Genomic DNA, 19,762 nt, shown 5'->3' on the forward strand with positions numbered 1-19,762 from the left:
GGATGGGTGGTTGGATAGGTAGATGGATGAATGGATGGGTGGATGGATGGATGGATGAATGATGGATGGATGGATGGATGTGTAGGTGGATGGGCAGATAAATGGATGAATAGATGGGTGGGTGCATAGATGATGAGTGGGTGGATGAGATAGATGGATGGATGGGATGGAAGGGTGGATGGACGGGATGGAAGGGTGGATGGATGAATGGATGGCTGGATGGATTGGCGGATGGATGGATGTGTGGATGGATGGATTGGTGAGTTGGGTGGGTGGATGGTAGGATGGGTGAGTGGGTGGATGGATGGATGGATGGGTGAGTGGGTGGACGGATGGATGGATGGATGGATGGGATGGAAGGGTGGATGGATGAATGGATGGCTGGATGGATTGGCGGATGGATGGATGTGTGGATGGATGGATGGATGGATGGGATGGAAGGGTAGATGGATGAATGGATGGCTGGATGGATTGGCGGATGGATGGATGTGTGGATGGATGGATGGATGGATGGATGAATGGGTGAGTTGGGTGGGTGGATGGTTGGATGGGTGAGTGGATGATGGTTGGGTGGATGGATGGATTGGTGAGTTGGGTGGGTGGATGGTAGGATGGGTGAGTGGGTGGATGGATGGGTGAGTGGGTGGATGGATGGATGGGATGGAAGGGTGAATGGATGGGTGGATAGATTGGCAGATAGATGGACAGATGAATGATGGATGGATGGATGGGTGGTTGGATAGGTAGATGGATGAATGGATGGGTGGATGGACTGGCAGATGAATGGGATGGATGGATGGATGGATGAGTTGGGTGGGTGGATGGTTGGATGGGTGAGTGGATGGATGGATGGATGGATGGATGGATTGGTGAGTTGGGTGGGTGGATGGTTGGATGGGTGAGTGGATGAGTGGATGGATGGATGGATGGATGGATGAGTTGGGTGGGTGGATGGTTGGATGGGTGAGTGGATGGATGGATGGACTGGTGAGTTGGGTGGGTGGATGGTTGGATGGGTGAGTGGATGGATGGGTGGATGGATGGATGGATGGATGGATGGATGGATAGATGGATGGATGGGTGTGTGGGTAGATGGGCAGATAAATGGATGGATAGATAAGTGGGTGCATAGATGATGAGTGGTGGATGAGATGGATCGATGCATGGGATGGAAGGGTGGATGGACGAATGGATGGGTGGATGGATTGGCAGATGGATGGATAGATGAATGATGGATGGATGAGTGGCTGGACAGGTAGATGGATGAATGGATGGGTGGATGGATTGGCGGATGGATGGGAGGGAGGGATGGAGGGATGGATGGATGGATGGATGGGTAGATAATTGGATGGATGGGTGGGTGCATGGATGGGTGGATGGGATGGACGGATGGATGAATGGATTGGCAGATGGATGGATAGATGATGGCTAGATGGACGGACTGAGGGATGGACTCATGGACGGATAGGATGGAAGGGTGGTTGGATGAACTGATGGGTGGATGGATGCGTGGACAGATGGATAAGTGCATGGATGGATGGATGGGTAGTGGGTGGATGAGTAGATGGATTAATGGATTCATGAAAGTGTGGGTGGGCTGAAAAACAGGCAGATGGGTAAGTGGGAGGGTGAGCAGGTAGACGGATGGACAGGGGATGAAGGATGGATAAGTGATTGTGGCTGGGTGGGTGGACAGGTGAACAGCAACGGCACCAGGTGTATCTGACTTCCAACTCATGTCCGTCGTCAGGACTGAGTGCTCCACGGCTGCTCTGCAGATGCCTTCAGGCTCGGGGCCTGATCATGGCTGGAAGGGAGGCCCTGGGAACCAGAAATGGAGGGCAGGACCCTCTTGCCCCATGTAGGCATTCATGGATCCACCTCTGCCCCCTCTACTTTGCATGATCACAGCCTCTCAACTCCATGCCCCACTGCACTGGCCTCACCTTCTCCAGGTAGTTAAACTCCATCGCGATCTCCCGGAAGAAGAAGTAGACATGGCTGCCCCACTCCACCGCATGGACAAAGTAAGGCTCTGCAGGAGAGGAGGGGTCAGAACTCAGCCCCTGACATGACAAAGGGGATTTCTGGGGCTAAGAACTCACTGGCTTTTATGGTGAAGGGGGGACCTAGGCTGGTTACCCAGGCAAAATGAAACAGACTCAAAGTTTGGTTTTTTGCAGGGGAAGGGAGGTCAGAAGAGCCTAAAATCGCTGTGTCTCTTGCTGCAAATGGCAACATCAACTATTTTTTGTTATCTTCCTCCCTCATGCGTTGAAGAGCTGAGTCTTGCTGTATCTTTTCTGTGGTTCCATTTTGGGCTTCTAAGCCACCCACTTCCAGCAGATTCTACTTTAGATCCAACTAAACTTGTTCCTCTAGCTTTCCAGCCTTCAAAAAGGCCAACAGATTCCAAAGATGTGGTGGAAATCCTCCCACCAAGCTCCTCTGGGACTCTTATTCTGGTGGGGGGACTTGATAAACGTCAGGTTCTGGGCCCTGCCAGGTCTGGGCCCACTGCTCTTCCTGGTCTCACCTTTGAACCACTTGGAGTCGTGTTTCACGGTGCGCAGGGTGGGCCTGTCCCCGAGGCTGCGGTAGATGACAGCGTCAATGGCTAGGAAGTCGGTAACAGTAGCTGTGAAGAGCATCCCGTCTGGATGGGGTGGGTGGGGAAGGCAGGCAAGAGATGAGACCGCAGAGGCCAGGGGCTGGGTGGGTCGAAACTCAATTTTCTGAGACTGAACCCTGAGCCTAGGGGAGCCCCTGTCTCCAGGCTGAGCCCTGATCCCATCCCAGCCCCACCTCCATCCAAGCCCTGACCTTAACTGAGCCCCTGACCCTGGCTAAGCCCCAAGCCCTGCTGAGCCTCAATCCCAGCTGAGCCCCAAACCTGGGCTAAGAGTCTGCCCACGTCACAGCTGGGATGAGTGGCCATCCAGCTGCCTTCTAAATGACCCAGACGCTGGAGTAGAAAACGCTAGGTCTTGCCTCTGGCTGGGGCTGATCAGATGGAGGTTGGGGGGGTACTTACCAGAGAAGAGGGCAACATTGGCGTGCTTGGGGTCGTACGGGCAGCGGGCCATACCACTGATGCTGTCTCCCACGGGCTGCAGGGTGTCTATCTGCAGGGACCATGGGGGCTGAGTGACAGATCTCCTGACCCCGCCTAGCAGCCCCTGGCTCCCTCAGCCCCCCACTCTAGGGGGAATCCTGGTCCACCATGGATTACTGTGTGACCTTGGCCACTCACTTAATCTCTCAGGGCCTCAGTTTACTGATCTGTAAATGGGTTTAAGAGTCGATCTCTAGTTAGACCTGCAACTGGCTCATTGTCTAAGTAGCTATGGCTTCCCTGGCACCCTGTACAGGCCTTGTTTGGACAGCAGTGACTCCTCTTGAGCTCAGGGGCAGGAGGCAGGGAGAGTATATCCAGGAAGGCTTCCTGGAGGAGGTGACATGGCCTGGGGAAAAGTCATGGCCAGCAGAGGTCGGGCGAGCAGAGGCCTGGAGGTTGGACCTGGGGTGCAGGGAGTCTTAAGACTCACGCTGTAGTTGGCGCACACCGGGTTGAAGGCGTTGGAACCGCACACAAAGAGCGTGGACTCGTCCCGAAGGAGCAGCACCTTTACAAAGTTTCGACACTCGCCCTGGGGTGGGGACAGGAGGAAGTGGGGAGCGCGATGTGGGCGTGCTCATGGTCACAGGCGTGGCCAGAACCTGAGCTTTGTGGGTGGAGGGCCGGTCTGTGGTGTGCATGGCCAAGTCTGGGGCCCTCCTTGGGGTCAAGGCAGGGGCTGAACCTAGGACTGGCTGGGGACACGGTGCGGCCCAGACAGGGTAACACTTTGTATCAGCAGTGCAGGCAAAGCCAGGATTGTGAGCATGTTCAGACTGTGGGCATAACCATGGCAACAGCAGAGTCCCAACCTGGGATGGAGGAGGAGAAGGATCCGCCCTGGGTGTGGTCGGGGCCAACTGGGGTGGGGCATGGGCGTGACCAGAACTAACTGGGGCGTGGTGGGCATGGTTATGGCTGATTGGGGCCAGGTTGGGAGCATGGCCAGAGTTGGTGGGGTGGGTGTGGCCTGGGCTTATTGGGGCGGGCCAGGGGCGGGGTGGGGCGGGCAGGGCTGATAGGGGAGGGGTCGGGATGGGGACCTGATCGATTGGGTGGGGTATGAGCGATTGGGTGGGGTGTGAGCATGGCCTGGGCTTGTTGGAGCGAGAATGGGGGTAGTGGTAGGACTGACTGGGGCAGAGGTGTGGGCGTAGCCAGAACTATTTGGGGCGTGGTTACGGCTAATTGTGGCTAGGTTGGGGGCCGGGCTAGGACCAATTGAGTGGGGACGTGGCCGTGGCCATGGTTGTTTGTGGATGTGGCCAGGGCTGGCGGTTGGGCGTGGCCAGGGCTGACAGGAGGTGGGTTGGGGCGTGGCCAGGGCTGGCGGAGTGGGCGTGGCCTGACCTGATTGGGGCGGGGCATGGGTAATGCCAGGGCTGATTTGCGGGGGCCGGGACCCAATCAGGGCTCACTCACCTCCTGTTTGCCCTTCATCCGACACACGTTTATATCGCTGGGATTCGATCTCCAGGTCAGCTTCTGCAGACAGAGAGCTGGTGAGGGGGTATCGGGTCCCAGCAGCCCTAAGTGATCCCGTCATGCAGGGCCGAATTCACCCAGCCCTGCGGTGCAGTGCCAAGCCCCCCCGCCCTACCCCTCCACTCCCACCTGCACCCCTTCCTCACCCTCTGGTACCGCAGCTCCGTGGACGTGGGGGGCTCCAGCTCTACCCTGTAGAGGTTGTCCCTGGGGGAGGGGCATAGTTAGTGAGACATGGGGGCTCCACCGCTCTCTCCCATTCCATCCTTCCCACTGCCAATGTGGCGTGCACACGGGGGCACGCAGGCACATGCCAACGTCTCTGACACCAGCAACTCCAGCGCCGACCACACCCCTCCTAAGGTCCCCAGCAGGACTTCATACCCTGCCCTCCACCTCCTGCCCGACACGCCCCACGGGCTGCCCCCAACACCTCGTCCCATGGCCTTAGGCCAGGTGCCCTATTCGGCGCCTCCCAGGCGCCAACCAGTCTCTCCCCGGTCACACCCATGCCGAGGAAGTCGCCCTGCTCAACATCATTGGTGACCTTGTGTGGTTAAGCCCAGTGGTCACTTCTCCATCCTCCTCATTCTCTCCAAAGCATCTGATCTGTCCGGCATCTCTCCTTCCTGGGATGCCCATCCCTAGAAGCCCCGTAATCTCACACTCGCTTCTCCCCACGACAGCTTCCACCTGGTCCAGCCTCAACATAGCCAGCCTGGAAAGCCCAGTCCCCTCCACCCTGGTCCCCTGGCTTCCATTCTCGCCCCCTCCCAGAAGCAGCCACCAGAGGGCGCGTGTGAGCACCTGAGTCAGGTCCAGTCCTCCCTCCACCTACAACCCTCCGTGGCTCCCACATTCCTCCGGGTCAAAGCCTAAGTCCTCCCAATGACCCAACAGGCTCTGCACGATTTGTCCCGTCCCCTCCCTGCACTCCCCTCCTCTCTCTCCCCCCTTCGCTCATTCTGCTCCAGTCACACAGGCCTCCTCGCTGTCCCCAGCAATACCTGTCGCCAATGAACAGCGTCCTGTTGACTCGCAGGACTCGCTGGATGTTGAGGTCCTCAGCACCTTCTGCGGGGGCGAGGCGTCCGGGTCCGCTGCCCACAAACACGGGATAGTGGTTCAGGTCTGAGTGAGGGGGTGGAGAGGGGTGTGAGCAAGGGCTGGGGGTGAAGAGAGGGCGGCTCAAGGTCATGCCCCTTCTAGGGGTGTCTCCTGAACTGGTTGAGTCCCCCAGTGGGGGCAGCAGACCCAACCGGGAACCCAGACACTCCCACGGGACTCCATCCCCCGCAAGATACCCCCAGACTCACAGTCCCTGGGGGCCACGCTGAGCGGTGGCGGCTCCTCAGGAAAGAGGCCGTGGGCGCCCCCCAGTAGCAGCAGCAGAAGTAGCAGGGCCGGGCGGGGAGGGGACGCTTGCGGGGTCTGCATGGCGAGGGCGAGGCGACAGGAGGTGACGCCTGCGGGTGAGGGGCGGCGAGGTGAGCGACCTGCAGTCCGACTCGCGGCCACAAGAGGGCACGCGAGAGCCTCAGCCCCTCCTTCAAATCCCAGAAAAATTGCCCCCGGGGATGATAATTAATAATAACAATAGTGGCAATAATAATAATAATATACAGCACTGATTTAATTATCAGAACAGCTTTATGGTCACGTGTGCGTGAAAGCCCAGGAAACGACTTCAAACAAAAATGCATTCAGTAATTAAAAACTAATAATAATAATTATAATAGATACGAATATCCTAAAACACACATTTAAAAATGCAATCTCAAAATACACGCATAAAAATCCTTCGAATTAAAACACAAAAATATGGCCGGGCGCGGTGGCTCAAGCCTGTAATCCCAGCACTTTGGGAGGCCGAGACGGGCGGATCACAAGGTCAGGAGATCAAGACCATCCTGGCTAACACGGTGAAACCCCATCTCTACTAAAAAATACAAAAAAAAACTAGCCGGGCGAGGTGGCGGGCGCCTGTAGTCCCAGCTACTCGGGAGGCTGAGGCAGGAGAATGGCGTGAACCCGGGAGGCGGAGCTTGCAGTGAGCTGAGATCCGGCCACTGCACTCCAGCCTGGGCGACAGAGACAGACTCCCTCTCAAAAAAAAAAAAAAAAAAAAAAAAAAAAAAAAAAAAAAAAACACAAAAATATTAAACTCAAAGGCAAAAAAAAAAAAAAGTCAAAGACAGTTGGAATTTTATAAGCCACAAGCTGGCTGTGTGCAGTGGCTCACGCCTGTAATCCCAACACTTTGGGAGGCCGAGGTGGGAGGATCGCCTGAGGTCAGGAGTTCAAGACAAGCCTGGCCAACATAGCGAAAGCCCGTCTCTACAAAAAAAATACAAAAATTAGCCTGGCGTGGTGGCGCATGCCTGTAATCCCTGCTGCTGGGGAGCTGAGGCAGGAGAATCCCTTGAACCCAGGAGGTGGAGGTTGCAGTGAGCCAAGATCGCACCATTGCATTCCAGCCTGGGCAACAAAGCAAGATTCCATCCAAAAACAAAAAACAAAAACAAACAAAAAAAAATGCCACAAGCTGGGAATGACAGTACTACATAACTACAGAGTCACAGACTATTCCCCATGCCAAGGGCCTCTGTGACCCTGGAGGTCTGACCTCCTTCTCAAGTCCAGCCTTTTCGTCCTCCGCTTGCATACCTCCATGACAGGCGCCTCACTACCTCTCAAGGGGGCCTGCTTCTCACTCCCATTCAAGGTAATTTTGCAGAAACTTCTAGGTGTGTGGAGTGGAGGCCCTCTCCCACCCAGGTAATGACATGGAAGCAGAATTCAACCTCTGAGTCCCCGCCCTCCATGCCTGAAGGTCTCAGTTCAGGGCACCCCCTACCAGAAAGGGGTACAGTCCAGGTCCCGGAGCCCCGAATGAGAAGCTCAGCAGCCTCGTCCTTCTGGGAAGTACTGGGCAAGCTCCGTGCCCATTTCCCTGTCTGAGCAGCAGGGGTATCCCCCAGCCCTGCCCCAGCTTTGTGGCTCAGGGATTCTGAGCCCCCAGAGGTGAAGGTGATTCGAGACGATCGGCCCTGGAGTGCCTGCCTCCTCCAAAAACAGGAAGACCTTGCATAGAGCGGCAGGGCTTCCTCTCCACGACCCTGAGCTTCCAGGATTTGTGACTCAGCGAGCACCCGGATTCCACGTGTGTTCAGGGCACGGCCCTGTTTCCTTCAGAGTTTCCTTCCCTGGCTCCTCCCCTACTCTACAGCCTCCTGTGGCTCCCAGGGACCCCTGAGTCCAGGCCCCAGCCTCTCCCTGGGATTCAAGGCTCCTGACCTCAGACTCCCCTTCGGCCTCCCCTCCCCTCATATCACGGGCTCTTCTAGCCCCTACCCCAGAACCTACCGAAGAGCCATGTCTGCCTTGTGCCTTTAAAAAAAAAATGGCGGTCGGGCGCGGTGGCTCACGCCTGTAATCCCAGCACTTTGGGAGGCCGAGGCGGGTGGATCACGAGGTTAGGAGATCTAGACCATCCTGGCTAACACAGTGAAACCCAGGCTGAGGCAGGAGAATGGCGTAAACCCGGGAGGCGGAGCTTTCAGTGAGCCGAGATCCGGCCACTGCACTACAGCCTGGGCGACAGAGTGAGACTCCGTCTCAAAAAATAAATAAATAAATAACTAAATAAATAAAATTAAAAATAAAAAAAAATTTTAAAATGGCTAAAATAGGCCGGGCGCGGTGGCTCAAGCCTGTAATCCCAGCACTTTGGGAGGCCGAGACGGGCAGATCACGAGGTCAGGAGATCGAGACCATCCTGGCTAACACGGTGAAACCCCGTCTCTACTAAAAATACAAAAACTTAGCCGGGCGAGGTGGCGGGCGCCTGTAGTCCCAGCTACTCGGGAGGCTGAGGCAGGAGAATGGCGTGAACCCGGGAGGCGGAGCTTGCAGTGAGCTGAGATCCGGCCACTGCACTCCAGCCTGGGTGACAGAGCGAGACTCCGTCTCAAAAAAAAAATAAAATAAATAAAATAAAATGGCTAAAATACATTAACATAAAAGTTGTCCTCTTAACCATTTTCATTTAATTATTATTATTATTATTTGAGAAACAGTATTGCTCTGTCGCCCAGGCTGGAGTGCAGTGGTGCCATCTCGGCTCACTGTAGCCTCTGCCTCCCAGGTTCAAGCGATTCTCAGGCCTCAGCCTCTCGAGTAGCTGGGATCACAAGCGCCCGCCACCATGCCCGGCTAATTTTTGTATTTTTAGTAGAGAGGGAGTTTTGCCATATTGGTCAGGCTGCTCTTGAACTCCTGACCTCAGGTGATCCGCCCACCTTGGCCTCCCAAAGTGCTGGGATTACAGTTGTGAGCCACCGCACCGGGCCGCCCTTAACCATTTTTAAGTACACACAGTTCACTGGCATTAAGAACATCCACATAATTGTGCAACCATCACCACCAGCATCTCCAGAACTTTCTCAGCTTCCCAAACTGACATTCTGTCCCCATGAAACACTCACTCCTCACCCCCCTCCCCACCCCCCGACACCTCCCATGCTACTGTCTCTGTGAACCTGATGACTCTAGGGATTCCTAGAAGTAGAATCACACAGTGTTTGTCCTTTCGTGTCTGGCTTCTCTCACTGAGCGTGATTGCCTCAAAATGCATCCACACTGTGACCTGTGTCAGGGTTTCCTTCCCTTTTTTTTTTTTTTTTTTTTTGAGACAGAGCTTTGCTCTGTCTCCCAGGCCGGAGTGCAGTGGCGTGATCTCAGCTCACTGCAACCCCCACCTCCCGGGTTCAAGCGATCCTCCCGCCTCAGCCTCCTGAGTACCTGAGACCACAGGCACGTGCCACCGTGCCCAGCTAATTTTTGTATTTTTAGTATGGACAGAGTTTCACCATGTTGGCCAGGCTGATGTCGAACTCCTGACCTCAGGTGATCCACCCGCCTTGTCCTCCCAAAGTGCTAGGATTACAGGTATGAGCCACCACACCTGGCCACCTTCTGGTTTTTTGACAGTAGCCATCCTAATGGGTGTCACATGGTGTGCCCTTCATCTTGTGTTTTATCAGATAATATTTAATTATAGAAACTGTTTCTTTAAACATTGTTTTAAGAGACAGGGTCTGGCTCTGTCGCCCAGGCTGGAGTACAATAGCACAATCACCACTCACGACAGCCTTGAACTTCCGGGCTCAAGCGATCCTCCTGCCTCAACCTCCCAAGGAGCTGGGACCACAGGTGTGCACCACCATGCCTGGCTTTTTTTTGCGGGGGGACGGGGAGCGGGGGTAGGTGGACAGAGTCTCGCTCTGTCACCCAGGCTGGGGTGCAGTGGCATGATCTTGGCTCACTGCAACCTCTACCTCCCAGGTTCAAGCGATTCTCGTGTCTCAGCCTCCTAAGAACCTGGAATCACAGGTGCACACTGCCACGCCCAGTTAATTTTTGTATTCATTTTGTAAAACTTTGGGAGGCGAAGGCAAGAGGATCGCTGGAGCTCACGAGTTTGAGACCAGCCTGGGCAATATAGCAAGACAACCCCCCACAATCTCTACAGAAAATAAAAGATTAACCAGGCGTGGTGGCACATGCCTGTAGTCCCAGCTGCTTGCAAGGCTGAAGCAGGAGGATCGCTTGAGCCCAGGAGTTCAAGAATGCAATGAGCTATGATTGGGCCATTGTACTCCACTGTGGGCGACCAAGTGAGATCCTGTCTCAAAATAGTAAAATAAAATAAAAACAACAACAGGCCGGGCGCGGTGGCTCAAGCCTGTAATCCCAGCACTTTGGGAGGCCGAGACGGGCGGATCACGAGGTCAGGAGATTGAGACCATCCTGGCTAACACAGTGAAACCCCATCTCTACTAAAAAATACAAAAAACTAGCCGGGCGCGGTGGCGGGCGCCTGTAGTCCCAGCTACTCAAGAGGCTGAGGCAGGAGAATGGCGTGAACCCGGGAGGCGGAGCTTGCAGTGAGCCGAGATCCGGCCACTGCACTCCAGCCTGGGCGGCAGAGCGAGACTCCGTCTCAAAAACAACAACAACAACAACAACAACAACAACAACAAACTAGCAAACACAGAGAGCACTTGCTAGGTTCCGGGCACTATCATAAGTACTTAAATTAACTCATTTAATCTTTATAACACCCCCAAGGAGTGAGTGCACTTTTTTTTTTCTTTTCCTTTTTCTTTTTTTTTTTTTTTTTGAGACAGAGTCTTGCTCTGTCACCCAGGCTGGAGTGCAATGGCGCGATCTCGACTCACTGCAACTTCAGCTTCCTGGGTTCAAGCAATTCTCCTGCCTCAGCCTCCTGAGTAACTGGGATCACAAGCGCCCGTCATCATGCCCGGCTAATTTTTGTATTTTTAGTAGAGACGGCGTTTTGCCATATTGGCCAGGCTGGTCTTAAACTCCTGACCTCAGGTGATCCGCCTGCCTTGGCCTCCCAAAGTGCTGGGATTACAGTTGTGAGCCACTGCACCCGGCCGCCCTTAACCGTTTTTAAGTACACACAGTTCACTGGCATTAAGAACATACACATAATTGTGCAACCATCACCACCAGCATCTCCAGAACTTTCTCAGCTTCCCAAACTGAAATTCTGTCCCCATGAAACACTCACTCCTCACCCCCCTCCCCAGCCCCTGGCACCTCCCATGCCACTGTCTCTGTGAACCTGATGACTCTAGGGACTTCCTAGAAGTGGAATCACACAGTGTTTGTCCTTTCGTGTCTGGCTTCTCTCACTGAGCGTGATTGCCTCAAGATGCATCCACACTGTGACCTGCGTCAGGGTTTCCTTCCCTTTTTTTTTTTTTTGAGACAGAGCTTTGCTCTGTCTCCCAGGCCGGAGTGCAGTGGCACGATCTCAGCTCACTGCAACCCCCACCTCCCGGGTTCAAGCGATTCTCCTTTCTCAGCCTCCCAGGTAGCTGGGACTGCATAGTGCACGCCACTATGCCCGGCTAATTTTTTTTTTTTTTTTTGCATTTTTAGTACACACAGGGTTTCACCATGTTGGTCAGGCTGGTCTTGAACTCCTGACCTCAGGCAATCCACCCACCTCGGCCTCCCAAAGTGCTGGGATTACAGGCATGAGCTACCATGCCCAGCCTCCTTCATTCTTACTATTTTTTTGAGATGGAGTCTCGCTCTGTCACCCAGGCTGGAGTGCAGTGGCATGGTCTTGGTTCACCGCAATCTCTGCCTCCCGGGTTCAAGCGATCCTCCCGCCTCAGCCTCCCCAGTACCTGAGACCACAGGCACGTGCCACCACGCCCAGCTGATTTTTGTATTTTTAGTACAGACGGGGTTTCACCATGTTGTCCAGGCTGGTATTGAACTCCTGACCTCAGGTGATCCACCCGCCTTGGCCTCCCAAAGTGCGAGGATTACAGGTGTGAGCCACCAAGCCCAGCAACCTTCCAGTTTTTTGACAGTAGCCATTCTAATAGGTGTGACATGGTGTGTCTTTCATCTTGTGTGGTTTTTTTTTTTGAGATGGAGTCTCGCTCTGTCGCCCAGGCTGGAGTACAGTGGCGCGATCTCGGCTTGCTGCAAGCTCCGCCTCCCGGGTTCACGCCATTCTCCTGCCTCAGCCTCCCGAGTAGCTGGGACTATAGGCTACTGCCACCACCACGCCCGGCTAGTTTTTTGTAGTTTTTAGTAGAGACAGGGTTTCACTGTGTTAGCCAGGATGGTCTCGATCTCCTGACCTCGTGATCCGCCCGCCTCGGCCTCCCAAAGTGCTTGGATTACAGGTGTGAGGCACCGCGCCCGGCCTCATGTGTTTTATCAGAATAGTATATAACTCTAGAAACTATTTCTTTAAACATTGTTTCAAGAGACAGGGTCTGGCTCTGTTGCCCAGGCTGGAGTACAGTGGCACAATCACCACCCACTGCAGCCTTGAGCTCCGGACTCAAGCGATCCTCCTGCCTCAGCCTGTCGAGTAGCTGGGACCGTAGGTGTGCACCACCATGCCTGGCTTTTTTTTTTTTTTTTTTGGTGGCAGTGGGGGAGGGGCGAGGACAGAGTCTCACTCTGTGGCCCAGGCTGGAGTGCAGTGGTTCACTATTGGCTCACTGCAACCTCCACCTCCCAGGTTCGAGCGATTCTCGTGTCTCAGCCTCCCAAGAAGCTAGGATTACAGGTGCGCACTGCCACACCCAGTTAATTTTTGTATTAATTTTGTAAAACACTTTGGGAGGCCAAAGCAAGGGGATTGCTTGAGCTCATGAGTTTGAGACCAGCCTGGGCAACATAGTGAGACACCCTCCCACAATTTCTACAGAAAATAAAAAATTAACCAGGCGTGGTGGCACATGCCTGTTAGTCCTAGCTACTTTCCAGGCTGAAGCAGGAGGATCGCTCGAGCCCAGGAGTTCAAGAATGCAATGAGCTATGATTGGGCCACTGTACTCCAGTCTGGGCGACCAAGTGAGACCCTGTCTCAAAAATATAAAGTAACAACAACAAAAAACCACCTAGCAAACACAAAGCACTTGCTAGGTGCCAGGCACTGTCTTAAGTACTTAACTCATTTAATCTTCACATCACCCCCAAGGGATGAGTGCTTTTTTTCTTTTTTTGGAGACATAGAGTCTCGCTCTGTCACCCAGGATGGAGTACAGTGGTACGATCTCTGCTCACTGCAACCTCGGCTTCCCAGGTTCAAGCAATTCTCCTGCCTCAGCCTCCTGAGTAGCTGGGATTGCAGGTATGCACCACCACACCCAGCTTATTTTTGTATTTTTAGTAGAGACCGGTTTTCACCATGTTGCCTAGGCTGGTTTCGAACTCTTGGCCTCAAGTGATCCACCCTCCTCAGCCTCCTCTCAAGTGCTGGGATTACAGGCGTGACCCACCGCGCCCAGCCTGGTAAGTTCTCTTAATAGGCCCCTTATACAGACAGAAACTGAGGCATAGAAAGGTAAAGTCATTTGCCCAAAGTCAGGGATCACAAAGCCCACATTAGATCCCGCTCAATTTTACTTATTTTGATAATAACACACAACGGAACCCCAAATATTCATTGCGGGAAGTCCGGGCCACTTCACAACGAACCCCATCTACCTGGCCTCAGTTTACCCCCTCAATCTGGGGTTACCCGAGGCCTGTGCACCTCCCGCTACCCCCAAGGCCATCTGCTTCTCTCCATGAAACTCGAGGAGCCTCCGCCAGCAGCCGCTCGGCGCCTGCCCGCCCGGAAGCGGCCCCACCACCTGCCACGCTGCGGCTGCCGGACACCTGGTCACAGGGAGCCACGGGGCTGCCGGTGGTGTGCAGGGTTCTCCAGGGCACCCGTGCACCCACATGTCTGCGTGCCCCAGGGATTGGGGGACTCCTGCCTGCAACCCTGGGGACTTGCATGTAAGCTGTGGGGGCGCGTTGTTGCGGGAGAGGGGCCAGAAAGCAACAGTTCCCTCCCGGAGACCCCCGGCTGTCCCTCCAGCTCTGCAAACACGAGCCCACTGTGCAGATGTGGAAACTGAGGCTCGGGGATGGAAATGTCCTCGAGGACCCCCTAGTTCAGCTCCTCTCCCTAGGAGCTCTGTCCTCTGGTGGCCCCCCGTGCCCCACACTCGCCAGCCTCACTCCCAACTTTGTCCCGCCCTGCACCCTCCTCGACCGCCACCTCTCCGTCTCTCTTTTCCCTCCACTCACACCCGTCTTGGGCGGCCCTGTCCACTCCTGGGGCTCTAAACCCCGTCTATACCTGATGACACCCACAGTCCTGACTCTAGCCGGGCCTCCCCCAGCTCCGGATTCGGGGTACAGCTGCCCCTCAGCCGCTCCACGCATGGGACTCATGAAGTCTCACCCTGAGCCATGCTGGGCGCGACCCCAGAACCACGCGGCCCCAGCTATTGCCGCCCTGTCATGGGCCTGAATTTCCTGGGGGAGCTCTCACCCCACCTTCTCTCCTCCAGGCCAGCGTGTCTGGGCTGTTCTTGGTCCCTGAGGCTTCGGTGTAAAGTTTAGGATCCGGCTGTGAGTTTGAAGACAAACAAATAAAACAAAAACCCTAACGGGGTTCTCGCTGGAGTGGCGCTGAGGCTACCGATCCAATCGGGGTCAACGGATGGTCGATGTCCCTCCTCCTCGGCCCCACTTCTCCTGCGTCCTCCGTCTCAGCTGATGGCTTAGGCCGCACCTGGAGCTCATCTCGACTTCCCCGCTACACCCCACTCCACCAGCCTCACAGCCAGCATTAGCCACTCCTGCGGCCTCTGCCTTCGAGTTTATGCAGAACTCACCGCTTCCCATCCACACCGTGGCCACTCGCATCCCCGCCTGCCTGGCCCAGCCCAGCCCAGTCCCCTCTTGCTCTGGTCCCCAGACTGTCCTTCCAGAAGCAGCCACCAGAGGACGCCTCTGAGCACATGAGTCAGGTCCCGTCCCTCCTCTGCCCTTACCCCTCCATGGCTCCCACCTGCCTCGGGGTCAAAGCCGGAGTCTTCCCTGCAGCCCACAAGGCCCTGTACGACCTGCCTCATCCCCTGTCTACCCTCTGCTCCTCGTTCTCTCCCACCCCTGACTTGACTCTAGCCACACGGGCCTCCTTGCTGTTCCTCCAACAGGCCAGGCATGGTCCTGCCCTAGGGCTTTTGCCCAGGCTGTGCCCTCTGCCAGGAGCACTCTTCCCAAAGATACACACACAACTCACTTCCTCACTTCCGGTCATCTAAGACAGGCTCCCCCTACACCTTCCTGGAACCCGGACGTCTCTGCCCTCCCCACGTTATGCCCTCCTCTCCTCCCCCATCACACTCAGGCTGCTGGGAGTGTGGGTCTCGGAACAGCAGCATGGCCACCACTGTCAGAAATGCAGAATCCTGGGGCCCAGGCCCGCTCACCCAGGCCTGCACCTGATCAAGATCCTGCAGGGATCCACGTGCATCACAAACTCTGAGAGGTGCAGCTTCATGTGTGGATTCCACAATTAAAATAATCACCTGGGGTCGGGCACGGTGGTTCACACCTGTAATCCCAGCACTTTGGGAGGCCGAGGCAGGTGGATCACAAGGTCAGGAGTTTGAGACCAGCCTGGTCAATGTTGTGAAACCCCGTCTCCACTAAAAATACAAAAATTAGCTGGGCGTGGTGGTGCGCACCTATAGCCCCAGCTACTCGGGAGGCTGAGGCAGGAGAATCGCTTGAACCGGGGATGCAGAGGTTGCAGTGAGCTGAGATTACACCACTGCACGCCAGCCTGCGTGACAGAGCAAGACTCCATCTCAAAAAAAGAAAAAGAAAAAAATAATGAGGCTGGACATGGTGAGCCACACTTGTAAGCCCAGCACTTTGGGAGGCCAAGGGCGGGGGGCGGGTGGATCACCTGAGGTCAGGAGTTCGAGAACAGCCTGGCCAACATGGCGAAACCCTGTCTCTACTAAAAATACGAAAAATGAGGCGGGCGTGGTGGTGCGCACCTGTAATTCCAGGTACTCGGGAGGCTGAGGCAGAAGAATTGCTTGAACCTGGGAGGCAGAGGTTGCAGTGAACCGAGATCGCGCCATCACACTCCAGCCTGAGTGACACAGCAAAACTATGCCTCAAAAAAATAATAATAATCAAACAATAACAAATAAATATAAATAAATAAATAAACAAAACAATTGCCCCCTATGGGACTGCTCAGAGCCCATCTACCTTGCTGCACCGGAAGCCCCTTGAAGCAGGGCAGATGAGTCCTGGCGAATGACCTCTGCCCCCAAGGTCCAGCACACCACTGGGACTCAATTGCTGGTTGGGCCGGGTGTGGTGTCTCATGCCTACAATCCCAGAGCTTTGGGAGGCCAAGGCGGGAGGATCACTTGAGCTCAGGAGTTTCAGACCAGCCTGGGCAACATAGAAAGACCCCATCTCTACAAAAAAATGCAAAAATTAGCTGGGCGTGGTGGTAATGTGTGCCTGTGGTCCCAGCTACTTGGGAGGCTGAGGTGGGAGGATCGCTTGAGCCCAGGAGGTTGAGGCTGCAGAGAGCTGAGATTGTACCACTGCACTCTTGAGTGACACAGCAAGACCTTGTCTCAAATAAAATAAAATAAAAATAATTGCTTGCTGGGGCCGGGCATGGTGACTCACGCCTGTAATCCCAGCACTTTGGGAGGCAGAGGTGGGTGGATCACCTGAGGTCAGGAGTTTGAGACCAGTCTGGCCAATATGGAGAAACCCCATCTCTACTAAAAATACAAAAATTAGCCAGGCGTGATGGTGCATGCCTGTAATCCCAGCTACTCAGGATACTGAGGCAGGAGAATCGCTTGAACCGGGAGGCAGAGGTTACTGTGAGCCGAGATCGCACCATTGCACAATCACGGAAAACGGGGAGGCGGAGGTTGCAGTGAGCCAAGATTGTGCCATTGCCTGGGTAACAGAGTGAGACTCTGTCTCAAAAAAAAAAGAATAGGCCGGGCGCGGTGGCTCAAGCCTGTAATCCCAGCACTTTGGGAGGCCGAGACGGGCGGATCACGAGGTCAGGAGATCGAGAGCATCCTGGCTAACACGGTGAAACCCCGTCTCTACTAAAAATACAAAAAAAACTAGCCGGGCGAGGTGGTGGGTGCCTGTAGTCCCAGCTACTCGGGAGGCTGAGGCAGGAGAATGGCGTGAACCCGGGAGGCGGAGCTTGCAGTGAGCTGAGATCCGGCCACTGCACTCCAGCCTGGGCGACAGAGTGAGACTCCGTCTCAAAAAAAAAAAAAAAGTCCCAGAAGAAGAGGTTTGGCTCCAGAACCACACAGCCCAGGTTCAAACCCCAGCTCTGCCTCAGCTGTTTGACTGTAGACAGTCACTTCCCTTCTCCAGGGTTCAGTTTCCCCATCTATACACTGTGGGTGATTTAAAATTCAACCCTAAATCACCTCCATGAGGAAGAAAGAGTGTAATAATCTGAACCAATACACAGCAGGTGAAATATGTTTCTTTCTACATCTTTTTTGTTTCCTGATAGCTGGTCTGTAGCTAAAATTCTCTCTCTCTCTCTTTTTTTTTTTTTTTTTTTTTTTTTGAGACGGAGTCTCATTGTTTTTGCCCAGGCTAGAGTGCACTGGGCTCACTCAACCTCATTCCATCTCAGCTCACCAAAACCTCCGCCTCCTGGCTTCAAGCGATTCTCCTGCCTCAGCCCACCGAGTAGCTGGGATTACAGGCACCTGCCACCACGCCCAGCTAATTTTTTCGTATTTTTAGTAGAGACGGGGGTTTCGCCATGTCGGCCAGGCTGATCTTGAACTCCTACCCTCAGGTGATCCGCCTGCCTCGGCCTCCCAAAATGCTGGGATGACAGGCGTGACTCACGGCGCCAGGGCCTTATTTTTTTTTTTGCCTGAGCAGGGAAGTTCCACTTTCAATCTACTTTGAATCCTTCTTGCTTCCACAAGCTGGCTTGGTCCCTGGCTCTGTCCCAAGGGGCATTCCTAGCCTGGGTATTGAGCTGTCCTTCAAGGACAATGCCCACTCTCCTCTCTGACCCCGGCACCACCACCAAGCTACCCCTTTACTGTGTATTCCAAGCTCAGCTCTGACCCTGCCACTCCCCTGCTCAAAGGCCTACCATGGCTCCCCAGTGCCCCACAGAAGAAGAACCAATTTTTTTTACACCTCAATGTTCAAGGACACCTCCCGCCCTAGGAATGACTTGAACCTTCTTCTTGCCCTCACCTACTATCAGGCATTTCCAGCCCCTTCCTGCAGACCTTGGCTCAGGCTGTCCCCACTGCTGGGGAACCTTTTTAGCCTTCTCAAGGCCCAGCTGCCCTCCCAACCAGTCAGACATAGTAACCTCACTCTCTGTCCTCCAAGCCCTACAGCTGACTCCTGCTCACCAGTCAAGGCCATGCATGCGTGTCCCTCCCCTCCAGGAAGCCTTCTCTGACTGCCCTGACTGGGCTTCAATTTCCCTGGGTTCCCCCAGCCACAACCACCCTGCCCTCGTCTTCACTCAACCGCCAACCTGGAAGCAACTACGTCCAGCTCTGGCTCCCTGCGCCCCAAACTGGAAGTCATTCACTTACTCATTGGATTAGTAATTATTGGGCACCAGCTGTATACCAGACACGTGCTCCGGGCATGGGGACACAGCCATGACCGAGACAGCTACAAAAGCCCTACCGGTATGGGGCTCCCAGCCCCGTGGGGGAGACGGGGGTACACTACACACGTTAACCAACATCGGAACTCAATAGCTTCTGACAATAATAAGCACGACCATAAAAACACGAGGAATGATTAGAGCAGGGGACATCTGAGCTGAGGCCTGAAGGTCGAAGGGGAGACCTCGTGACAAGGTGAGGAAGGTGCCCCAAGGGGAAGGAACTGCAGAGGAAAAAGCGTGGAGACTGGGACCACTAGAGGAAGAGACAGAAGGTCAAGGTGGACGGGGAGGCTGGCACGTCGCAGAAAGGACTCCTGGGACTCTCCCCTTCACTCAGACATGACACTCAGCCTCATTTCTTGTTTGTTCCCAAGGACAGGGTCTTGGTCTGTTGCCCAGGCTGAGTACAGTGGTACCATCATAACCCACTGCAGTCTCAACCTCCCTGGCTCAAGCAATCCTCCTGTCTCAGCCTCCACAGTAAGCTGGGATCATAGGTGTGCGTCACCATCCCCAGTCCATTTTTGTACTTTTTGTAGAGATGGGGTTTCGCTATGTTGGCCAGGCTGGTCTCAAACTCTTGGCCTCAAGTGATCCTGCCACTCCGGCCTCCCAAACTGCTGGGATTACAGGCGTGAGCCACTGTGCCCAGCCAGTCTCTTTTTCTTGTCCATAAAATAAAGACACCAGCTCAGGGCCTGGCACACAAGCATTCACTTTAGGTTAAATGACCTTGCTGTGTGACCTTTGGCCAGCTACACACCCTCTCTGGGCGTCTCTGTTCCAAGATAAAAGACAGTGATCCCAGGCAGGCTTGGAGCCTCCATTTCTCCATCTGCCACAGCACAAGGGACGGGGGTGGGATGTCTGTCTCCAGTTCCATACAAGGAGCTCCCTATCGTCCCGGCTGCCCCAGTATTCTGGCTCCACGGCCAGCGTCCCCAGGGGGATCGAGTAACCTGGTCCCGGCAACGGGGCCCCAGGGCCGTCCAGGTCTGGTTACGGGCTCTGCTTACAGCTGCCCCTCCAGCTGCTTCGGTCGCCCCCATCATAGCCCAGCCGGGCTCTGGGGCTGTCTA

The 19,762-nt window shown here is 54.8% G+C and overlaps 1 protein-coding gene across 2 annotated transcripts in view; it reads right to left on the reverse strand.

The window, feature by feature from the left end:
• Positions 1-19,762, reverse strand: part of SEMA6B (semaphorin 6B) — a 41,556-nt gene that overhangs the window by 11,833 nt on the left and 9,961 nt on the right. Inside the window, exons 1-9 of one of the 2 annotated variants that reach the window (XM_028838632.2) lie at positions 7,461-7,735; positions 5,920-6,069; positions 5,611-5,734; positions 4,750-4,810; positions 4,541-4,603; positions 3,549-3,650; positions 3,035-3,125; positions 2,537-2,656; positions 1,947-2,035 (exon numbers count right to left, since the gene is read on the reverse strand). In XM_028838632.2, the coding sequence (XP_028694465.2) occupies positions 1,947-2,035; positions 2,537-2,656; positions 3,035-3,125; positions 3,549-3,650; positions 4,541-4,603; positions 4,750-4,810; positions 5,611-5,734; positions 5,920-6,040 (771 nt within the window). In that variant the 5' untranslated portion in view covers positions 6,041-6,069; positions 7,461-7,735. Of the gene's footprint in view, positions 1-1,946; positions 2,036-2,536; positions 2,657-3,034; positions 3,126-3,548; positions 3,651-4,540; positions 4,604-4,749; positions 4,811-5,610; positions 5,735-5,919; positions 6,070-7,460; positions 7,736-19,762 lie in introns of those variants that run through there. The other variant, XM_028838633.2, reaches the window with a different exon arrangement.

The sequence above is a fragment of the Macaca mulatta genome, chromosome 19, assembly GCF_049350105.2.
Source record: "Macaca mulatta isolate MMU2019108-1 chromosome 19, T2T-MMU8v2.0, whole genome shotgun sequence".
In the NCBI taxonomy this organism is placed as follows: domain Eukaryota; kingdom Metazoa; phylum Chordata; class Mammalia; order Primates; family Cercopithecidae; genus Macaca; species Macaca mulatta.